The sequence below is a fragment of the Python bivittatus genome, unplaced genomic scaffold (genome assembly GCF_059951505.1).
Source record: "Python bivittatus isolate LINGU-HERP-01145 unplaced genomic scaffold, Pbiv_v1 ctg000610_np1212, whole genome shotgun sequence".
NCBI lineage: Eukaryota > Metazoa > Chordata > Lepidosauria > Squamata > Pythonidae > Python > Python bivittatus.
Genome location: NW_028277088.1, coordinates 26,647,698 through 26,672,197, shown reverse-complemented (window position 1 = coordinate 26,672,197; position 24,500 = coordinate 26,647,698). Strand labels below are relative to the sequence as shown.

Sequence of the window (24,500 nt, the reverse complement as noted above, 5' to 3'; positions counted from 1 at the left end):
AGTCTTTCCTTTGCCAAGGGTACATGTGAATAGATTTAAATTTAAACCACATATTCAAAACAAATCTTATTCCACACAGATAGTTACCAAGCAGTCACCATTTTTGTTCATTTTGGGTCTCTAAATGACCCAGTCATCTGTTTTCTGAATTTCCTCATCCAGTGATGAGAGAGCCATCTGGTCATGTCCCCTAGAAGAATTATCTCTCCCCTGGTTCACATTCCTTAAGAAAGTTAAGAATTTTTCCAAAACTTCTATTACTACATTTACTGGAGTATGAAATGCAACTGTCACCAAATCATGGATTTCTACTTTCCTATGCATGCATAACAACCTAGATTACACCAGTGTATGCTTTCTGACATATTTTTATCCCCCCTCCTTTTTTTTCACCAAAGTAGCACATAGCAGTGATATGGAAGTTCCCTTAGTCTTATCATTGGTGTGACTGACATTGGACTGATACTGAAATCAAATTACAGTATATGATCAAAGGAATTAATTATATAGATGCTTATTAGCTAACCCTGGAATCAGTTTTGATGATTAAAAAAAAGCATGTGGGAACTGGTTTTGTGAAGAAACCTACATTTCTCTGAAGATATAGATATTGTAGTAATCATACAAATTTTATGAGGTAATGGATACAATATACTCATAGGAATTTAATGAATTAATGCATTTTTGAGGACTCTAATGTTCTTTTACAGCTTTTGTCAACAAGAGAAGTTGCCAATTACATTCCAATCTTGTGTGATCACAAAGGAATGCCAGGTGTCAGAATGGTCTGAATGGAGCCCATGTTCCAAAACGTGTTTTGATATGACATCCCCTAAAGGTTATCGTACAAGAACACGGACAATCAAGCAATTTCCTATCGGCAGCAAAAGTGAGTGTCCAAAGCTAGAAGAGACAGAGCAGTGTGTAACTCAAGGAGATGGGGTGACTTCTTGTATCACGTAAGTATTAATATATCTCAAGTTCTTTAGCATTACATAACCTTGAGGCTCATGTTATTCTGGCTTCATGAGTGCATATGCACTACCTTTGCTTAATACACTAGTTGAGTAATGTGAGAATTCCAAGTCCACATTTCAGTTTAATAAATACTGGGAAGAGCCTAGGATTTCTGTGCTGTTAATACAGGCATGTATGTATCTTCTTCATGAACTTCTCCCATGTTGTTGAAGCTTTTTAAAACTATCCTGTGGTTCAGGAAGAAATAGTGTTGCTACAGCTTCCATAGTACCAGAATAATGTATAGCAGGTCTTGGTTCAAGTTCTGCTTGTAAGGTAATCATTTCCAATTTCCTTCTCTGATTTGTAATACAGAATAATTACCACATATTGTATAATTTATAATTTGCTTAGGGGTACAATTATTGTCCCTTGGGAGAAAATAAATGCTATTCTCTAATGTGGCCTGAGGAAATATCTCTTGATATTTTGGTAAAGTATTCCTTGCATAGAGTATTTTGTGTATATCCCTTTTTCTTTGCCAAGATGATGACCATTTCAGCAGAATGCTCATACTGAGTTCAGCAGTACTGAGCCCTAATGAATGCATATCAAGTTCAAGTTCTTCTGAAGTATTTTGTGGCATCTTTCACTTCACAAGGATGATTGAGATTTAACTTACTGCAAATCTTCTTGTGCACTGGCTGATCAGGAAGCTTACGGGTTCTTGTCTTTCATCAGGGCTCAGTACTGCTAAACTCAGTATGAGCATTCTGTTGAAATGGTCATCATCTTGGCAAAGAAAAAGGGATATGCACTTCAGCAAAGAGAAATAGAGGGTGGTTCCTTATGGAAGGACAAGTATTTCAAAAGAAAAATTAAAGACATGCACAGATGTGTAAAAATTGGTATATAAGTCACTTATCAAAGGGACATAGAGATTTTAAATTATTTTTCAATCAACTCTTAACATTTTCAGAGCATAGGTATCTTGGATATTATTTTATTTTCGGTACCAACCTTTAATTTCAAATTATGATTTCAGCTTGTACAGACCCAGAATTTTGTTTCCTTTCCTAGCAGAAATTTCATAGTAGTAGTCGTAGTAATAATGATATATTTATTTTTTCAACAATTATCTCTAATTTGGTTAAAAATCTTCTTAAAATAAAAGAAAATATTAGGTTTTATCCAGATAAAATCATGTAATCTTATGGAAGTTCACTCATATCCTACTGTGATAAATGAACATCAAGAAATTCAGCACAAAATTGCACTGCTATTTGCACATAATTCCTATTTGAAATTATTAGGACTTTTCTTGACTTAGTTACCCAAGTCATTTCAATAGAATCTGCATTCAATTTAATTAATTAAACTATAATTAATTAATTTTACATTAATTATAATGTGACAACCTATAAATGGGAATGGTATTGAACAAGTTCAGGCCTTTGAATACCTTGGAATTGTTTTTCATGCCCAATGAAAAATTTCAACCCCAAATTCATTTCAACCCCAAATTCAGTTCCTAAAAGGGAACATCAGAAGAAGTAAAGCTACCGTATTAAGATTTTTTTTACATGGTAGGAAGTAATTATATATCTGGTGGTCTAAAAGTATTTGAGGCCAAAATAATATCACAGCTGTCCTATGGCTTCCAAATATGTGCAAGTAATTTCAATACGATCTACATTCAGTTTAATTAATTAATCAGTTCCACTAATTAATTATAATGTGGCAATCTATTATAATTAATTTTAAAAATTCAATTGTCCTAATAATTAAAACAAAAATAATTTATGTTACTAAATTGGCATATGTTTCTAAATGAGAGTATTATCATACAATTTCCCTATCTGTGGAGCTTTAGAGGGTGCCTTTTATGATGACTTCCATTTATAATCTTTCATGTTTTCCTATTACTTCTTCCATCCTTTTTTCTTATCAGTAAAAAAATAACAGTTGTGAAGTCAGGAGAGCCATTTGATTAGTAATATTAGGAGCCATCCATCTGTAAGAATTCTCCATGCAGTTTCATTATGAATTTGCCTTTTTTATTATTGTTGTTGTTTAGATATGGCTGGAGAACCACAGAATGGACAGAATGTCGCATTGACCCTTTACTTAGCCAACAGGATAAAAGGCGAGGAAATCAAACATCTCTTTGTGGAGGTGGAATTCAGACTCGGGAAGTATATTGTGTGCAATCAAATGAAAATCTCCTCTCTTATTTAAATACACTCAAGGAAAAAAAAGGTATGCTTATCTCACAATTATGGGAGCTGAATTTTCTAACATAACGTTTTATCATTCTTTTAAAACTATATTTCATTTTTAAAATATATTTTTTGACCTTTGACATTCGTGAAAACCTGTAGCATTGTGATTAAGAATGTTAGCGATGGATGAATCAGAAAGTTCATGGTTCACATGAACTTGCCTGCCATCAGGGATATCCATAGGGCATGGTAAAAATGTTAAGATGATGCCCACACTGGGGTGATCAAAGTTCTCCCTGTTTCTTTATGTGTTGCATATAAAAAACAGCTAGAGCTTTGATTGCACCATTGTGGCCTGCCATCTTGACTTTTTTTACCTCACCCTGCAGACACTTCTGCCTGCCATGAATTCAAGAAATAGGCTGTAGGCAAATCATACTCTCTCAGTGGACCTTCTCTCAACTGCAACCTGCCTGCTCCTCTCATGTGTAGTGGTAGATATTGCTTGGTTGCCCAAATTGAAATTTTCAGTTCTGTCAGCTTTTGCACGTTTTAGAACTAGCCTTTAGCCCTCTCCAGGCATTCACCTGAATGCGTGAGGGCTTGGAATTAATCTCACACTCACACTCACTCACACACACACATTGAAATGAGAATTGCAGAAACACATCACAACTCAATAAATGATCCCCGTTTATTTTTGTGGGGAATCACACAAGAGAATGTTGCAGGTGTTTGTACTTCTAAAAAAGTCAGCCTCCCCAAGTTTGGTACGTTCAAATGTGCTAGACATACAATGAAAATCCTAAAATTCATGGAGGATACAGTCCCAATATATTGGGAGAATGCTAGGAATGTGAAGTCTGGTCTATGTAGTAGGGAAGAATCATATAGTATCATATTATGCTTTGCTTTTCCTTTAACATTTTAAAATAATTTATAAAATTCAAACTTTAATCAATCCTTCTAGCCTACAGCTTTGAATTATCTGAAACACCCACAATCCAACCCATCTACATATCATTCATGATATACTGTACTTGGAGGAATAACTTAAGAAGACTAGCTAGCTAACTTTCATTTTTAATACAGTAATTTAGGTCAAAATACGGTATTTTTTGCTTGCAAGGGTGACACATTTCTACCCAATAGTAATGGGATGATACAGAATATTTGAAAACAACAACTGAACAGTCCCTTTACTGGGAGAAATTAATGTTCTAAGGAATTAGTTCATTTTAATGTGGGTATCTGGATTTCCATAGTTTGAGACCTCTTTCTTTGCATCAGTTAGAATAAAATCTCTCCTTATTGGAATGTAATAGGAAAAACAGAAGCCTGTTTGGCCTTTAATTTCTGCAAACAAAAAGACCCTTTAAAATATAAGAAATCATTGACTGCTTACACAAAGGAACATTTTATTTCCTTAGAGTTCCAACTAATAAAAAGAGAAAGATTAAATTTACAATACTGCAGGGAGCAGGACATTCTCATCAGAGATAATTATAATGGGATTTCTCTATGTCTTATTGGAAGGGGAAGAGTGCCTAAATAGGGCATGGCAGCAAAACAGTAAATGCATTACTGTTCCATTGAGAATCTCATACCTCCAGCATAAGCTATGGGTTAAATACAGCATATTGTGTCTTGGGCTGCTTTAGACCCCCTCCTTCTCTGGTATTCATGGAAATCTTTGTCCACATTTTTTCAGAAAGTCAGACCCAGAGCATATCAAAAACTAGTGCTGCTCCACTTCTATCCATCACTTTTGAAATAACAGGTATGTAATTCACCCTGAAGTTCCAATCAAACATCTTTTAGAACTGACTTTGCTATAGATGAGTAGACTTTTGGGCTATAATCACAGGCCTATAAAAGAATTCCTCTTCTTCTGGAATATCTGGGCTTTCACTTTAAAGAATTCATGATATTAAAACAAATATTAAAAGTGCATTATAATTACATTTCAGCACTGATGATCTAATATGCGTAGACTAGGAATTCTAGTATTAGAAATTAAATACACTGATAGAAGATGAATCTGTTGCAGAGAATGCAAGAACAGAAAATTGCTGGTAGATATATAATCGATTTGTGGCTTTTACTATTTTAGGTTTAAAAAAAATTATGTAGCATTTATTTTAAAAACTTGAAATCATTTACCATTTTTAGAGTGAGATAAGAACAGAAAATAGGACTTAAAAAGGCAGTAAAAAGATAATATAAACAGTTGAAAAAAGGTAAACATAAAGATTTGGCTTGTGCTGGGTTTATGTGAAGGTTGACATAAAAGGAAAGTTTAAAAAGTTGCCTAAAGTACATCAGCACTGGAGCGTGACGTATACAGAGGGGAGGTAATTTTACTGGATAGTTGTCACTTTAAAGAAGGCCTGTCTTCATGTGGCCACCAAACAGCAATCTGCAGGCTGAGGAGTGGAGAACAGGATTAATAAACTTGATGACTTTCTTTTAGGTAACCAGATCTTGAATTGTTTAGGGGTCGGTCGGTCGGTCGGTCTGTCTCTGTCTGTCTGTCTGTCTGTCTGTCTGTCCGTCCGTCCATCCATCCATCCATCCATCCATCCATCCATCCATCCATCCATCCATCTCTCTATCTATCTCTCTCTCTATCTATCTATCTATCTATCTATCTATCTATCTATCTATCTATCTATCTATCTATCTATCTATCTATCTATCTATCGTCCGGTTTGATGGCAAACTGGCAATCTAGACAGATATTTTAGCAGAGGTATAATATGCACAAGGTGAAATCATCCAAATAGCACTCCAGAGGTTGCATTCTTCACTAGCTGCAAATCACAGATCCATGTATCCCAATGTCTCCACAGAATGCCCACTACCATAATCCACATTATAAAAAATGGCACCTCACCAAACCTGTAGGATTTCCAGATATTTCTGAATTCCCTATAATCCAATGTAAATTTATCCTAGTAGAATTCGGTGGCCCTGTCTCAACTGGATAAGATTAAAGACAGAGGATGGCACTTTCTTGACTTTTTCTTTTTCTTGTCTTTTCAGTAAAGTTGCCTTCATGTTTACAAACAAAAACCCTTCATGTTTTGTCTCCTCTTTTATAGCTTCTAAACCTGTGGATTGGAAACTGTGCACAGGCCCTACTCCTAGCACCACTCAGCTGTGCCACATTCCATGTCCCATAGAGTGTGAGGTATCAGCTTGGTCAGCATGGGGGCTGTGTACTTTTGAAAACTGTGAGGACCAGCAAGCCAAAAAGGGTATGTACATTTTCTAAGTGACTTCCATTATGACTAAGTTGTTTTTGACCCCTAGTGACCACATAGATAGATTTTCTCCATGACAATCTATCCCTCACCTGTTTTTTCAGGTCTCCCAACATTGTACCCATTGCCACTGTAACTGAGTCCATCCACCTTGCTGCTGGTCATTCTATTCTTTCCTTCCACCTTTCCCAGCATTAGAGTCTTTTCCAGAGAGCTAGGTCTTTGCATAATGCATCCGAAAACAGTTGTAATAGGAAGCAAATTGTCTCAAATTCTAGGGACATTTTGGTGGACTAGGAAAGATTTGACAGATGCAGACCTTCCTCCAGTCTGCCTCAGGTACATCAGATTGTTTGCACTGACCACTATTGGAGTGCTAACATTAGAGGGCAAGTCTGTGAACCTTTACACAGCAATGGAGAGAGGTATGACAGAATTGTCCTTCTTAAGGTGACATTCAAAACTTCCTTTAGTCTGTGAGATGCCTCTAAGGTATTTGAGAATCATTCTGCTGTCATTATTAGTTTTCTGCTTTTATTTGCTGCTGCTTATAGATTAATATAATCTCTATAAATCCCTTTGTATTCCTTTGGTATTTATCATTCTTAATCCTCTTTCTTTCCATTCTCTATCATTGTTATATCTCTACATTTTTCAGGTTTCTAAAATGTTCTTGCTTTACAAGTTGGCATTCTCCTGTTTCCCCTTTCCCTTGCTGTCTAGGTTTCCTCTTTCAAGGCTCTTCCTACCCAAATGTTGGTTTTTGTGCTTTTCAGGCTCAATTTTTCTTTTATCCTGCAACCTTTTTTTTATTTTTGCCTCAGAAAATTCTAACTAAGAGTTGAAAATTGAACATACAGTAGTTTTTACTAAGTGCTTATGGAGCTGCCAGAATTAGAGTTTTATACTAAAGATTCTAGATTTTTATGTCATTAGAAAGTTACCTGTTTGCCTTTTCTGGTCAGTGGCGTAATAGTAACAGGTAGAAAACAAAAGGGACCTATGATAATATATTTTTTTAAAAAATACTATTGTTTAGTTCATTAATTCTCTGATGTTGCTGAAGAAAGGAGAGGAAAAAAGGTGAGACCTTATAATTCTCAAATTTTTTGCTGTCTCATTTTGAAATACATGCTTTCTCTCTCCCTCTCTCTCTCGTTTTATGTAGGCAAAGGAAGGTGGCAATTTAGAAGTACTAATATAAACAATCAAACCTTTGTGCTGGGCTGTCTTGCTATCTGGTTCCTCCTACATTCACTGATGTAATTCTAGACAACTCTCTTAACACATATCCATTTAACTGTGCCAGCTTTCTCTTAATGCTTCTCCATTTACCCTGCCAACTCCCTTCAAGGATGATTTTTCCCTGATGAGTCAAAATGAACTTTTCCTGCTCTTTTCCTTCTTTACATCTCACCATTTGATCTTAAACTAAAGAAGTTTCATAGCAGGCTGGGGGTGAAGCCATGAGACATATTGGTTGACAGATATTGTAAGGGATATTACAGCATTAACAGTTGACACTGAATCCATAGTTTCCAAATAATGCTCACATTCAAAAAGTTTTCAGTCTGGAAGGTTAATGGAGTTTTGCTTACATAACAAACTGTTTTCATCTAGTCTCAGCAGAAGCCCTGAGTTCCATCTTTGAATCATTTGCTTCTTAAGGAGCTCTTGGCCAACCTATTCCCTCCAGATTTCTTCCATCTGGCTCACAATGCAGGCTTTCTGGGAAGCAGGATATGTTTATTAAGCATTTTTCTCTTCTCAGAAGCTGTGTTTCTTAAGCGTATCTGTGTACACACGCATACACACAAACACACACAAACACACAATAGTTAAAAGGATTTTGAGTTACCTGAGCACTGCCCAATTTTATTCATGCTTGTTTTAGGATACACAGAAAATCCCTAAACCTTGGGGTTTGGAGTATCATGGTTGCAATTAGAGTATCATGGTTGCAATTGGATTAAGCCTGGGAAGACCAAGGAACAAATCTTCACTCAACCCTGATGCTCACTGGATTATATAAAGGCATTATCTCTCAGTTTAGCCTTCTCCACAGGGCTGTTGTGAGAATAAAAGTGGAGAAGCTACAGTGATTGATTTGCTGCTTCTCCCTTGGGTAATAATAAGAAAACTCACAGGTGTCTTCTGTGATTGCTATATTATTTGTTTTAATTCCATTTGATCCCATCTTTTCACTTCATAAACTACTCAAAGCAGTTCAAAACAGAAATAATTGCAAACACATTATTTTTGTTTAAAAGAAGAATTAACTCAACAGCTTGCCCAGTGTTGAGGGACTGTGTATATAGGTCTCTGTGCGAGAAAAGTCAAGATAGCAGGCATAATTGAAGCCCCACCCCTTTTTACATATGTGCTACATCTTTGACCCCTCCCTCAGATGCCCCTGTAGCTAATACACAAGCTTTAATAAAGGTCTCCTCAGTCGGGTTCCCCCAGCAGTTTCTTTTAAACTAGATGGCATTATATCTGCTCCTACAGAATCACTGATCCACTAACCCAAGCCTCTTTGGGCTGTAATCATGAGATTGGAGGACAAGATCAAGCATACATATCCTCTCTTTGCACATTCAAAGATTTTGTCCACATTCTCAGCCCTCATAAAACACTTCTACTGATACAAATAAACACAGATGTTAACTGCACCTCCAGCCAAACCAACTTATGTTCAAAATATCCTATAAGGTCCTCAGGTATACCTCAGTTCCATATATAGCTTAGTTAATATTTGAAGACATTTTTCAGAAAGTTAGTAATTTGTCAGAGGTGAGCTTATCTAGTTTGTAATTTCAGGGATACTAACTACATGTCTTGCAATAAAACAGGAATAATCTTGTGGCTCTTTAAACTTTAATAAACATATTTATGGCATAAGTTTGTGCCACCAAAACTGGCATAATCTTTAACAACATTTTTTGTTCTTTTGGAATAAAGACTGACATGACTACCTGTCTAACTCTATTATATCATGCAATTATAAGAAATAACTTGCAATAACTATCTGTAGGATATACCTATAGAGGTTAAAATGTGAATAAAATCAGTGATTTTGTCTTATATTGAAAAGCAGATGATTGTTTCTTATTTTGGAAACTTAAGGTTTTAAATTAAGAAAACGTCGCATCAAAAATGAACCCACGGGAGGCCCTGGCAACTGTCCCCATTTGATTGAAGCTATCCCCTGTGAAGAACCTTCTTGCTATGAGTGGAAAATAGTGAGCCTGGATGAGTGTATTCCAGATAATGAGAAGGATTGTGGGCCTGGTACACAAGTGCCTCAAGTGGTCTGTATCAACAGTGATGGTAAGTTGACTTATTAGCTTACTGTGGTTTGACGTTCATTAATTTGGGAAAGTCCCAATTCATTACATTATCACCATATATATTACATGCCTTGCATACAGCAATAGATAGTTCTGTTTTTATTTGGACCTGATGGTCATCAGTTCATCATCTGAATAGAGAAACATTGTAAATGAAATTGTCCCATATGATTACTATCTAATAGAAGTATCCTCATTGCAGTTAATACTGAAGGTCTGAAATGGCAATGTGTTAAAGGAAACTAAAAACACGTACTCAGTTGTGAAGTGCATCTCTGAACCATGGATATGTTGTTCTTCTACCTTCTTAGTATTCAGTCAATAACTGTAAATTAGAAATTTACTGTAAATTAGAAATACATTGACTGTTCATGTTCTAAAAATTAACATTAACAGATTTGCCGTTTTCAAGAAATAAAAACTGGATAGAGGTTAATCTAAATCATGAACAAAGTATGGATGATCCCTGTAGTTTACCTGTGCCAGAAGTGAAGCATTTATGCTGATGTCATGGTAGCTTGAGTGGTTAGTAGGATGAGTTCCCCGAAATAGGATATGATGTGAGTTTTCCCACTCATTTATCATAAATAATGTGCTTTTTGTTTGAGGCCAATTTTCACTATGCTAAGGTGTTTATTTTGCATGGTCTCTGATGGAAGGGAACTTAGAATCATATGGAAAGAAAAAACAACACTAGTTGGTAGTTTCAAATTCTATTTAATTCTGCTGTTTTTTTTTTTTTAAGAAAAGCAAAAAGGATGTTTGTGTAAACTTTCCTTTTGTTTTATTTTTAAAAATTCAAATGCAATCAAGTATCTTTCTTCTAAAATGAGCCAGTGATACCTGTAGTTACAAAGGAACCTGGGACTAAAACAACAACAGTGCCGTCCATCCCATCTTATTATTTTTTACTGTAATAGCTACTTTGTCTTCAATACCACAGGAAGACAATATCTGAAGTGGGCTCCATGGAAATTCTTCATTTCATGCAATCCAAAAAGGGAAAGGAACGTTACTTAGTTACCTTCAACTTTTGTAATCTGCCTCAATCAGCAATCTCCAGACAATATGCAACAAAGAAAAAAGATATAAATGTGAAAGAATTATTATTAGATTTATATTCCACCTCTACTTTATACAACTCATGGTGGCATACATAATGCTCTTGCATCCTTTTTTTCCTGCAACAGCAACCCTGTGAGGTGTGTTGGGCTGAGAGAGATCGACTGGTCAAGAGTCCCCTAGCCAGCTTCCATACTGAGAGAGGATTAGAACTCACAGTCTCCTGGTTTCCAGGCCAGCACTTTAATCACTACACCAAACTGGCTGTTACGCCAATATAATCTAAACAGATATAATCTCAGTACAATCTCAACTGATAAATGTCCAAAACAATGAAATAGGATTAAAAACACAGTGGAGTGGAAGTTGTTTTATCAGCTATATGAAATTGAAGGATGGAGAGCGCTACATACGCCTTGGAAGGAAGCTATTTCCACAATATGGGGGCCACTACAGAAGAGGCTTGGCAACTTGCTCAGGACCCACAGACACCTGATATGGGGTGGGGCATTCAGCAGGCTTTTATGAGATGGTACAACAGGAAAGAAGAAAGAGAAACAAATGCAGTACATAGAATAATTGAAGCATTGTGCATGCTAGCTGGAGGTTTTTCGCATGGTAGATGATATTGGGCACGGTTGCAGTTTCAGCCAAGAGGACCATAAAAGACAATTAGGGCATGCTTGGTGGCAGCAAGATTTAGAGAGCATGGTTCCTTGCTAGCTCCAGGGAAAGAAGTGGGATCTGGCCTAGGAGGCAAGGAATGACACTGATCTCTGCTTGATGGACTTTTCCTCCTGTGACTCAGGTGATACATGACCTGAGCAATGTTCCTGCTGTATTGCCTGGTCGATAGCTAATGCACACAGCAGTTGATCCACATTGCTGAGACCCCTGGCATGGCATAACATATCTTGGGTAGACCACTACAAACCTCAGAGTTCCAAATAAAATGTTTGGACTTTCACTCTGTTACATCAGGGTACATAAAGGTCTCCTTTCTTATGGTTCTTTATCTTTAAATCAGATCAGAAAGTCATTCAACTGGAAAATTGTCCTATATAGAACAGACTCACAGAAAAGACCTTAAGTTCTATTCCCAAATCAGTTACAGCAGAATAAGAAAACAGAGAAATGACAAAAACCATGAATCAAAATTATGAGCAAACGCATGTGATATCTAATTATAGAGGTGTCTGTCAGGGGAGGGGTAAAAAAAGTCATGATTGTGGCCACAACCACACAATCAAAGCCTTACCCCATTTTTATGTGTGATGCATTGTAAATGCCCCCATCTAATTACTTTAGTTCCTTGTGGCTGTTTTTGCACATGCAACAGCCGGGTGTAAGGGCTGAGGTCATGAGCACTTCTGATAGTAATGTTGTTGGATGGTCCAACTGTCTGTAAAATAAAAGTGATTGTACAAATCACTGCCAAGCCAGGAGCCTTGTAAGTGCTTCAGGCAGGTTGAGGCAAGAGGTCACTTGGTACACATTTAACTGTTCCGCCAATGTTTTGTAATTAAATTGGGAAGAGGGAATTGAAGTTGATTAGTTATGCACACAGATCTGTTATGTAATCTTGTGCTGTGGCTCCAGATTTGGCTTAACAGTTCAGTTGGGACTCATCTGGGGAAATTAAGAATTCAGGTATAAGCTTTATTCTCATGTAACTAGTTAAGCACATGTTTTTTTTCCTTATTTTTTTTCCTTACATATTTGTAAAAGAATATAGGCAATAGATAATACAAATAAAGTACACATTTGAAAGAATATAAGAAATAGATGATACAGATACATAGGTCTTTTTTTCTAATACTCCTTGCTTGTCTATGTGATTATTGCTCTAAAAGATGATGCAGAAATCCAAAGCGTATCCACATCTTTCTTCATACAAGTGGACATTTATCAAATATATTATAAATCAATCTTTAGCGTGAAAAATGAGTGGTTGAAAGGAGAAGAAAATTTTAGGTGACTATCAAATGCACTAAATATACTAAGAACTTCCAAATACAAAATGGATATTCCTTCCGCCTTACGAGCAGCAAGGGATAATTGTTTATTAGGTTCTTATCTCAGTTAAATGACTGCCCAACATCACTTCTCTCACAACATGTCACCTTTTTTCCATAAAGGCCTGGTGATATAACAAAGAAGGAGAGGGAGAAACTTAGTTTTTCAAAAATAACTTCCAAAATAGGGTTTTTCTGAATATTTTAAATAGTGTGGAACTTGGGAAGAAACTATTTCAAAAATATCTGCATTGTTGATTGCAAAAAGGTGGGGAATTTTTTTTTTCCCTTTCCAGATAGTATTTTGATATGGTGTTGGTGGTGGCAACAGTAGTGGAGTGCAGGCCTACAGGCACAGGAAGTATCCACTTTGCATTTTTTGTGTATTTCTAATCCTGTTCCCTTGATAAGACAAAGCTACCCAACATGAACCTTTAGGACTCTCAATGCCTTCAATGCAACCCATTGAGTTTTAAAATGGTAGCCAACCTATAATTTTTAATGTAATAAAAGATAGAAATTATTAAATATTTATTGGAGAGTAATCATATTAACTGTGTAATTACAGTTAAATATAATTGAACAGAAAACACATTTAGTTTTGGCTGTGGTGCCATACTGCTGTTTTGAATACAGCCTCTTCCGCATCTTCCAAATACACTAGTAAAAAAAATCAGGTGTGACCATCTACCCAGAAAAATGTATGCACTCCTGTTTTAAAGCATCTCTTGTTTCAACTCTGTTGGCTTAGTTGTTGGGAACAGTTCCTTTACATAGATTCAGAATTCTAGTTACTTTGCCATTTAAATGGATCAGTTTCTTTCACTGCATTTTCTACTGAAATACAGCTTTTGGAAATATTTACAGTGATGGAAACCATAGATACCATCTCTTCATTCCCCTTATGGGCAAAAATAGCATTAACTATACCAATTTTTTTTAGTAATCTAACTTCTGGTCTTTCCATGCCACTGAAACTTACTGGAATTTCAATTATGAATTGATTTGGAGGATCATACATTACCTAATAAGTCAGAGTAAATTTCAGCCTTTTACTCAGATCATTAACTGAGCTACTTTACAAATGGAGGAGAGAAAGGGCTCCATTTGTAGGCATAAGACTTGTTTGTATTTTGGACTGTTCATATAAAATATGGTCATATGAATATGTAGATAAGGTCTCTATCTTTAGCATTTAAACTAATTCTGATTTTGTTCATCCTTCTAACCATTTCAGTCCTCCTTACCCAATAAGATAAAATTTGCTCATGTCATTCTATCATGTACCTCAAAAAAACCAGAACTAATAAGATTCCTGCCTTGGATATTTAACTTTGAAGAAGAATTGTTTTGAAGATTGTTCATGTGCCATGCTTTTAGTGAAGGTAGATTTATGAATGCAGTTGTTGGATATTAATTTGCATAAATACATGAAATAGTTTAGGGCATATTACCTCTGCCTGATATGCATCATCTGTTAACATAGTAATTTGGTTAATACCAAGTTAAACTATTTGTTTTTTCAGCCAAGTGAAGTGATGACTACAACTGTCAGATATCACACATTTTGAACAACATTTATAGGCATGCTAACTCTTGAAATCATATCTTGTCTTCCCATTTCCTTAATGGCAAAGCTCAAAATAAATGACATGCTCTGGAGTTTTCATCAGAAACAAATATTTTTAGTCCTTCATGTTGCTGAAAGATTGTTGAGGCAGCTGTTTTAGAACATGGTTAAGGGCATTGCCTTTCTGTATATATGTGAAAGTGAGTTAATTTCCCTTCTTTTTATCCAGCTACATCCAGTGCCTTTATGCCAACTGCAACCTTGTGAAAGCAGCTATTTCTGAGCAGGACATGTGCCAGAAGGAGATAGTTAAATAGTTAGAAAGAGCTGGAGCAGGGAGAAAGGGAATGAAATGGGAAAAGAAGCTGCCAGCCTTGTTAATTCCACTCTGTGTATGAGAGAGAGAGAGAGAGAGTGTATGATGGTTGATACCACTACTTTCCTTTGCCGCTGGCTCTTTTTTGTTTTCCTGAGAAACCAGAGATAATCAAAAGAATGATTCCATCTCTGATGTCCTTTTGCAACTGTGATAGGTCACTATAGCTGAGGGAGTTGGGCTGGAGTTCAGCAGCCCAGCCAATTATTGACAAACAGCCCTTTAAGCTTAGAGCATACGCTTTGGCTGCAAAGTTTGCAGGTTCAGATCAAACCCTGGAATCTGCAGAAGATTCCTCTAGAAATTTCAGAGAGTACCCATCACCTGCCTATGTAGTTAACTGAACTGGATGGAAATATTTCTGTGTTGTAATGGAGAAGGGCCGGGGGAAGCTGATCCCTCCCTCTCGACCCTCAGTCCTGTTTAGTTTCTGGTGGCTTTAGATGACATATTCTGAGGATTGAGACTGTGCGCAAATTATCTGTGTGGATGTCCATTAAGGACTTTCCCTAATTGCTGTATACAATGCAGCACAGCTGTGCACGGACATAGGGAGAGCGGTAAAGCTTGATTCATATTCAAGCTTTCACTGTGGGCCCTGCAAAGGATCTTTACTTAAGAAGCTTTTATCTGAAGTGATCTTGGTTTTGCTACCTCTTTCCAGAGCTAGTAATGCATGTGACTTAATGAGATTAAACAGCAAGACTTTAAAACCAAATCCTGATATAAGACACAGTCAAAGAGATATATGTACTTTTAAGTGTCAGTGTAATTCTCAGCCTGTTTTTCTGCCCCGGGCTTCTTTACGGCACGCTGCAAGAAGCCAGTATTTTAAATCTCAAGACGGGTGCTGCTCTATGGTTAACTTCATTGTTTTACCGTAAACTGAGCCCATAAAACAGATCAGCATCTCTTTTTTCCTGCTCTCTGAATCATTTAATGTATTTGAAATATAATTAGCTGGGATATTATGTTTAAACTTGAGGTCTCTTATTTTACAATTAGGCTCAAACAGCACTGTCTGAGGGGGTGTTGTGTATAATTAGGGATGAGCATGTCTATTCAATTTGTTGGAAAGAAAGAAGCCATTATAGCCATTCAGACAATACTGAGATAATAGATTTATCCTCCAGTGCTCCTGTTGAAAGCCTCTGATTGCCATTTCCTTCCACAGTGCAGGGTGGCAATTGGAATTTTAATCCTGGTTGGAGCAGGCAAAGGCTGGTGGGAAGAGGACCTGAGAGTTACTCCTCACCATAAGAGGCTTTGATGAATTGCTGTTGTTTCTGTTCCTGTTTGTGTTGCTGCAGCAACATTATTATATCATTCCAATTTGCTGACAAGGAACCGTGTAAGCATTTGTAATTCTGTTTTTATATTCAGAGCAGCTACAGGAATGAGTAAAAGAGGAGAAAAGAAAAAAGGAGCCATTTTCTTCAGGGCTGATAATAATCTTCATCTTATGAATATTATTTGGATAAAGGTCTTAGCTAAAGGTCCACTAGTGACACAGTAGTTCCATGCTATGTTAGTGCTTCTGAGTAGCCAAACAAATATAAAATGGTGTACCCAAAGATTAAAAAGTATTATCATAGGTCTCTTTTTTTGCCTTAAAAAAATAAAAATGAAAAGGCCATCTTATCTGCTGTGAGAAGTATAGTGCTTTGTATTTATTCTATTCAGGATCAGTTTAGAAAGCACAGGTTTTTTCACATTTTGCTGCATGTCTTCTTTCTATAGCAGTGTTTCTCAGCTTTGGGAGCTTTAAGATGTGTGGATTTCAACTCCCAGAATTCCCCCAACCAGCATGGCTGGCTGAGGAATTCTGGGAGTTGAAGTCCATGCATCTTAAAGTTCCCAAGGTTGAGAAACATTGATCAACAGATTTATAACATAATTATTGCAGTGCTAAGCATTGCCCAAGAATGTAAAAAGGAGATTCCATAGAGAAGGTGGGGTGTCAAGATGATGAAAGCAACATAATGATGCAAGCCCTGCCTCTTTTCTATGTGTGCTGTAATATCATACCCCCATGCAGCAGAGGGCAGAGTTTACAACATGATGATGCAATGCTGTTTTTATCATTCCAGTGAAATCAGCAAGATTCTGGGGATACCACTGAATTATAATAATGCACCACCTTGCCAGATGAGGGTAAGACTATGGTGTAGCTCAGTAGTATTCCTTGCACTACAGAAATGCTTTTATTCTGGTACTTTCCAAGGTAACATGTTTGGCTAGTGAGGGTCAAAGAGGGGCAGATGTGGAAAGAGAAACAAATATGGATGTCTAAGAAATGTATAGTGTTTACCAGCTATTAAAAAGAAATACACACCTTTTAAGATTGGACTATCCAAGTAGTAAATGATTGACCCACCTCCAGTGCAACAAACTGTTGCATCAAATACATCTGATGATGCAGTTTCTAAAACTCTATGAAATTATATTGATTGGAGTTAACATTTTTTTTGAGTAGACAAACACTTGCAAACAAAGCATTAGGTTTAGCTAATCACTAATCACCATTTTTATTTTCCAGGGGTGTGTTTTAGATTAGGAGGTGGACTCTCTCTGTGGCTCCCTCCTTGTGGAACATTCTCCACCCTGAAGTTAGGCTCACCCCTTCCCTGCTATCATTTAGGAAGTCCCTCAAGACCTGGTTACGTCATCAGGCCTAGGGGTCTTTGGGAACCAGAGACATTCTTAGATGGCTCCACTATGACTGATATTCTCCTCTCTCCGTGGGGTTTATATGTTTTAAATTTTTTGGTAATATTTCCATTTTAATAATTACTTTTTATCTTTTTATAATGATTTTTTAAATTTATTTGCTGTTTTCTTAATTGTTATATGCCACCCAGAGTTATTTTGTGCGAGATGGGCAGCTATATAAATGTGACAAATAAAATTTATTTAAAAAAATAATTGTCAATTCAAGTAGGAAATCTGGGGGACCAAGGGAAGACCAAGATGCCCACAAGTATTGGGTTAGTTATGTCTGATTTAAACACTAACTCCTAAAAGCCCTGCAAAAAAGAAAAATTGTATGCTTTTAAATACCTTTCATTCAATTGATATAGTAATCTGCACAATCTACTGTTGGAAAAATGTTTCTAATGAAAATAATTGGTTGAAAGTATTTGATGTCCTTTGGGCAAGCTTGTAACAAACTTCCACGTAACTATACTGAACGATGTGAATAACATTGAAATCGTGGTATAGCTTGACACTGTCATTATACCCTGTAGGTATATGCTCTGTATGATATAATCAGGCCTTTTTAAACTTATCCTGATGGTATCCACATTGTAACTGATGCCATCCTTCCACGAAAATCTGATTTTGTGAATTTTATTTATTTATTTATTTATTCATCCATTCATTTGGAAAGGGGCAGGTTAATTTCCATATGAACTTCTGTCATTGCTGAATGCTAACAAGCTGATGGAACCAGCATAAGATAACAACCTAAGAATTGCTGTAGTGGATCAGATGATGCCCCATCTAATCCAACATCCTTTCTCACAGCAGACAACTAAATGCCCATAGGTACCCCCTGTGAAAGACATAGGCATAATAGCATCTTCTTTCCCATGTTTCCTATTCATTAAAAATTCAGAGGCATACTTTCAGAAACTGGAGACATGATTAAGACATTATTACATTATATAGAGAGGTAGCCATGTTAGTCTTTTGCAGCAAAACATAAAAAGTGAAGATAAATGTTTACTTGGATTGAGATTGACTCCTACTGATTACATGGACACATTTGTATTGTTTCCTTGGCAGCCATATAGAAATGGTTTGCCATTGGTTTTTTCCAGGATTTTTTGTTGACTAGGAAGTTCTGTGCCTACAGACTGAGAATTCCCTGGTGGTCTCTTATTCAGGTATTGTTGTTACGGTCCACTGGGTCAACCATGATTCCTGGTAACTACAGAGATAAATCCCCAAAGTTTTCTTGGCGACATTTTTTAAAGCAGTTTGCCACTACTTTGTTCCTACGGCTGAAAGAAAATGACCAGTGACCTGGCTACCTTCTGTGGTTAAGGGAGGAGTAGAACTCAGTGTTTCCAATCTTTTAAGCCAATGCCCTAACCAGTATACCAAAATGGCTTTTACATTCAAGTATTAACTAGACCCAATCTTGCTTAGATCCTGACTCCAGACAAGGTCAGTCAGGTGCTACCACCTGAGACAAAACATAAAAAGCTAGTAACCAGTTCCATGGGACTGTATGACAATGAGCATGTGCAAGTTATCCTCAGTATACCTTACAAATTGGGAGTTCTTAATGAACGCTCACAGAGAAACCTTGTGAATATCAACTCATTCCTAATTGAGCCAGTGGGAGTCATTATTTTAAATAGAAAGGACAAAACATCAAAAGTGATATGGAAGAAAAGCAGTACAGAATAATCAAAGGAGGAATTCAATTATATCTGTATCTTGTTATCATGTGTGGAAAATGGTCTTAAATGTTACCATGTTTAAAAACACTGTGTTGTTGTATAGATGGCATTGTTTAAACATTCTCATCTACCCTGCTTTTTATTCTTGATAGCCCATCATGTCATTTTCTTTCATCTAGTGCTTACTTGCTGATTATTTGACATTTCTTTCATTGAGAACCCAATTTCTGTTGAGTCTTGATTAGTGTGAAATCATTCTTTAATTTCTGTGGAATATATGAATCCAAAAGAGAACATCAACTTCAGCAAGTCAAAAAAACTGATATATGTTATTTAATTTAAATGTTTTTACACTTCCAACTGAAGCACAGCCAAAATCTGAAGCACAGTTCTTCATGTTAGTTGGGTGGGGGGGAACAGACTGGTAAGAAAAGTAGTGGGTAATATATATCACAGATTAACATGAACAGGACAGGAGTTGCAGGAAAGCTAACTGATCATTTATATGGACTGTTTTCAGAACAGTAGTCTATAAAGAATATTCCCCTAATTATACTGTTTGGTCACAATGACTTAAATATTGAATTGACATTTCCAAATCTGTTGGATGGTTGGTTGCTTAACATTGTATGGAAAAGCCACGCATGGCAACAAAATATACTAAAACAAAACTTAAGTGGAAGCTGTTACAATGCAGAAGGATGGTATGTCCTGTCTGAGATGGATCCTGTCCATGTCATATTTACCAAGAGAAACCAAACTGTATTACATGATTTATAGCGTGTACGCTCTCTCTCTCTCCTGAATTATGAAATACCTCTTATCGTTTCTGTGATCATCATCACCATGGTTTGTCTTGGTACTTTGATACTCACTGTCATCCCTGAATTGTTTTTTTCCTTGTTTTGTTTTTTGTTTTTGGTAATTCTTCTATTTTTTTCTTAAATTGACTTTATCACCAAGTGGACTTTTAAATTAAAATTCCTGGTGAATTTATATGAATAGATAGATGCGGTGATAGGTACAGATTATGAGTCTATGAGGTTACTTCTGGAGAGATGAGGTTGGATTATATGATAAAGTAACAAAAGGTTTTACAAAGAAAAATACAGAAAAGCTGACAGCAAACTCTTTGTGTTGTCATAGTGAGTCAGCAAGGCACAGAATCAGGTGTAAGGATCTAATCCTACAGGGGGGAAATTGTCTTCTCTCCTCAGTTCCAGGACCCATTTTTGTTCAAGTCCATCCATATTTTGTAACTCTTGAATGTTTCAATTTTGATATGCAAGATATTTTGAAAATGAGAGAAGAAAAGGGAGTTGAGTTAGGAATGGATTGGACTATGAGTTAAAATCTTATTTTGTGCATTATGTTAAAGTAGAGGAGGACTGGTATTGGGCCTACAGAGCTGATTCAACTCGGTTCTAATCCAAGTCAGACACAAGCAAATATCTGGCTATATACATTTTGTGAATCAATAAGACTCCTATAAACTCACCCATGAGCTATTATAACTTCTTAGGTTTGCCAGTAAAATGCATTACCCTTGTTCAGGGAATGATTCACGCTGGAAATAACGAAGTTGTGCAGGAACTTCCCACCTTCTCTGATTATCTATTCTTTAAGGCTTTGGAATATGGGGAAATACCCCATTTATAGGATATTGTATTTGTCATCCTTCTTGCATTAAAAAGACAATTAATTGTCACCTGGATTTTTCTTCTTAGTCTACTATCAGCATCTTTCATTCCTTTATTTAGTTATTCATTGGATGATAAATGTTGTATTCAATGCCAAATACTCAATTTGTGTGGAACTGCTGAGTACATATAGCCCTGGGTTTAATAGAGATCAAACATTTATTGGCAGCAGATAGAGAATCATATCTTTCTGGTAATTTCCCAGCTAGATTATTGTAATGTGTTGCATGTGGGACTGTCTTTGAAAAACATTCAGAAAATTCAAGTAATTCAAAAAAAATAGCTGGACTGTTGATTGGATCTGCCTAATACAATTTTATTATGCCAGTGCCTTGCTACATTCGCTGGCTACCAGTATGTTTTTTGGCCAAATTCAGCATGTTAGAATTTACCTGATATGTAACCAAATGGTTGAGGTCAAGGTACCTGAAGGAACATCTTCTTGCATATTCTGCCCTTCAGAATCTCAGCACAAGGCAGGATGGGTAGATAAAAGTCATAAGGCCTTTTTGATACTGGTGGTGCTGAGTTGCTTGAACATTTTCCTCAGAGAGACTCTTCTGGTGTATTCATTGTGGCCCTTTCATTGACATGCAAAGAGCTTTTCATTTTACGGGCATTTTAGGAACTGCTGGTTTTAGTGCAATCTTGTCTGCTGTTTATCATGCTTGTTATTATAGAAGTTCTTAGGGCTTTCTGTAATGCTGCTGATTAATATTTTATTATTGTATTTGTTATTAGAAATATTGTACTTATTATATTTTAGTTATATTTCACTTTCCTAAGCTATCCAACTTTGGTGACTCGCAGTTTAATGTATAAAAATAGTGAACAAAATTGAAATAAACCCCCAAAAGATAGTGTCATCTGGAGAGAACAACAGCTGACTCTCTCTCTCATCCACCGAGACAAAAGCAGACAAAAGCCTTCTTCTCCAAACATCCTAACCTGAAGGCCTGGAGAAAGAGCTATGCTTTTAATGCTCTTTTGAAGGCCAGTAAAGTAAGGGCCATGCCAGTCTTTGTGGGGATACTATTCCAGGGGGCAGGTGTTGAGAGAAGGCCCTCCTCCTTGGTCATGCTAGGTGGTACTGCTTAATTGAAGAGACCAGAAGAAAACCAAGTCTGCCATATCTAACAGAGCAGACAGAAACCATGGAGACAGGTAATCCCTCAAATAGGCCTGATGCCACATAGGGCTTTAAAGGGACAACCAGCACCTTGAGCTGCACCCAAGTTAGCTGATCAGCTCACATGGCATGGGTGTTACATTATTGTATTTATTATTAGAAATTAATAGCAATTTCAACAGCCCTGGAAAACCGTTTCGAAGCAACTGCTGATACTGAATACAATGGCACAGACCACCCATCACTGCTTGTGCCATTACATTCATATCACCAGTTGCTTCGAAACAGTTGTCGGGGGCTACCTCATGTAGGGTACATTACAATAGTCCAACTGTGAGTGTGAGTGACAGTAAAAGGGTCCGCCCAGTCCAGGAAACTGGCACACAAAGTAAACTTTTATGAAAGCTGTTCTGGCTATGGCTGCCTCCTGTTCTTCAAGCAGGAGCTGTGAGTCTAAGAGGACCCTGTACTGGGAGGCAGAACAAAAGAATGCAAAAGCAATTAACAGATAAAAGAGACAGTAAATGAAGTCTTAGTCCTGGGAAAGAAATAAGCTTAAGAAAGAGATTCAAAATAACTCTTCCTTGATTCTTCATGGTATAAAAGAAACTGGTAGACTTTCAACATTTTGTTATTATACTCTACTACAGTGACGTAGAGTTCCAAAAGGGCTGACAGACCCCCAGACTTAAGCAGTTGTGCAGCCCCATTCAAGGCCAGTGATGGAAGATCCCCAGCACCAGGAAGCCCAAATACCCACAACCACTCAATCTTGCTAGGGTTTAGTCTGAACTTGTTCTTCCCCATCCTAACACTCAGCCTCCAGACACTGAGATATGGCTTCAACAGCATTGCTTGGCTGGCTATGGGTGAGATGTATAGCTGAGTATCATCAGCATACCTGACCCCGAACCAACAGACAACCTCTTTACATTTTTTATTCTGTATTATACTTTATTGCATTTTAATATAAATGTGCATGCCCAGAGGGATATTTCTGATGGGTATTTTAAAAATGTAGTAAATAAATCAATGTGGAGAAATGTTACAATCCAGTTTGAGCAGCAGTTTCACTGTTGGACTTTCAGGATAGCCTGGTTTCAGGTCCCTGCTTGGTCATGAAATTTCTGGCAGACTTTAGCAAGTAATTCTTTCTCATTCTGGGTCATTTCCCAGCCTAACCATAAAGCTAAAATGGTGAAAAAGGCCATCTTTATTTCCTTGGAGGAAAGGCAGGATAAAAATATAATAAATAAAATAAATATGGGATCCTTACTGCTTAGGATGAGATTGCCAGTGACACAGGGTGAGAAGAACTGTTCCTACATATTTTGTTGACATTTGAAGTCATGTATTGCAGCAGTAACCTGTCTTCCATTTTAATACAGTTAAATAAGTCTGAATGATAGGTTAATCTTCTTGGTAAGTCAAAGTATAACGATACGTTTTTTCAATACTAGGGACAAAAATGGATTACTGTTCATTTTCTTGTCCATATCCCATGTGCAAGTATGGGCAGAAATCCTCACTGCATTCAGAAGCACACTAGGAATTATAGGCAACATAAACTTCCACATTAGCACAATCAGCATTTAGAATCTCTCTGTTTTGATTTCATTGTTGCCAAGTGGTCTGATAACTTGATCTGCCCTGCTCCCGTGACTCAGATTGATTTTATTCCCAATAGAGTCTCTGCCTGTCTTCAAACTTACTTTATTTTCCCTTTTCATTTTTACTAAAATGACATGTGATTGACTCAGGCAATGGAAGTAGCTTACTGTGCTTGGTTATGATCAATACACTGGTATTCACTGATCCTTATCACTTTCAGGATGACTGCACTAATAAATGAACTCCAAAAATGTTTCAAATAGCCGCCAGATCACTCAGAGAAAGCCCCCAGACATAAGATGCAAAATGCTGTATTTTTTAAGCTTATACAGGTTACATCAACAAACATTGATTGCAGGACCATTGCTATTTATGCATACCAAGTTTGTAGGTATTTGTGAGAAAAGTCACATCAGCAGTTTCTTTCTAACAATATCTGTTAAGACGCCAGATATTTCTTACTCGACATGGTTTACTAAAAACAGTATATATCAGTATCCTGTAGTGATTGATGGATGCAACCTAATAATATATAAAGTTAGAATGTGTGTACAAATATTCATGCTATTTGTTCTTTGTTAAAGACTAAGGGAGATCTGTCAGCCCTTTGAGGAGGTCCAGACAAGAAACCAAAACCATGAGTACTAACACTACTTTTATTGTAAGGTTATAGTAACACAATCTTGCAAGTATGCTATTCTCTTTCTAAGAGAGGCAGAAGATTCCACTTGGAGTTTTAGAAATGGCCTCCGATCCCCAGGGAACACCTCTATCCACTGAGCACCTAGCCGCAGCACTGTTGCAATACCAGCAGCAACTGGATGTACAAA

General features: G+C 36.8%; 1 protein-coding gene across 1 annotated transcript in view; it reads left to right on the top strand.

Moving 5' to 3' along the window:
- The window catches only part of THSD7A (thrombospondin type 1 domain containing 7A), a 288,430-nt gene that overhangs the window by 154,812 nt on the left and 109,118 nt on the right, over positions 1–24,500 (top strand). The window contains exons 4-8 of the mRNA XM_088150654.1: positions 711–959; positions 3,035–3,216; positions 4,891–4,959; positions 6,284–6,439; positions 9,572–9,775. Coding sequence (XP_088006780.1) covers positions 711–959; positions 3,035–3,216; positions 4,891–4,959; positions 6,284–6,439; positions 9,572–9,775 — 860 coding nt within the window. The remainder of the gene's footprint in view (positions 1–710; positions 960–3,034; positions 3,217–4,890; positions 4,960–6,283; positions 6,440–9,571; positions 9,776–24,500) is intronic.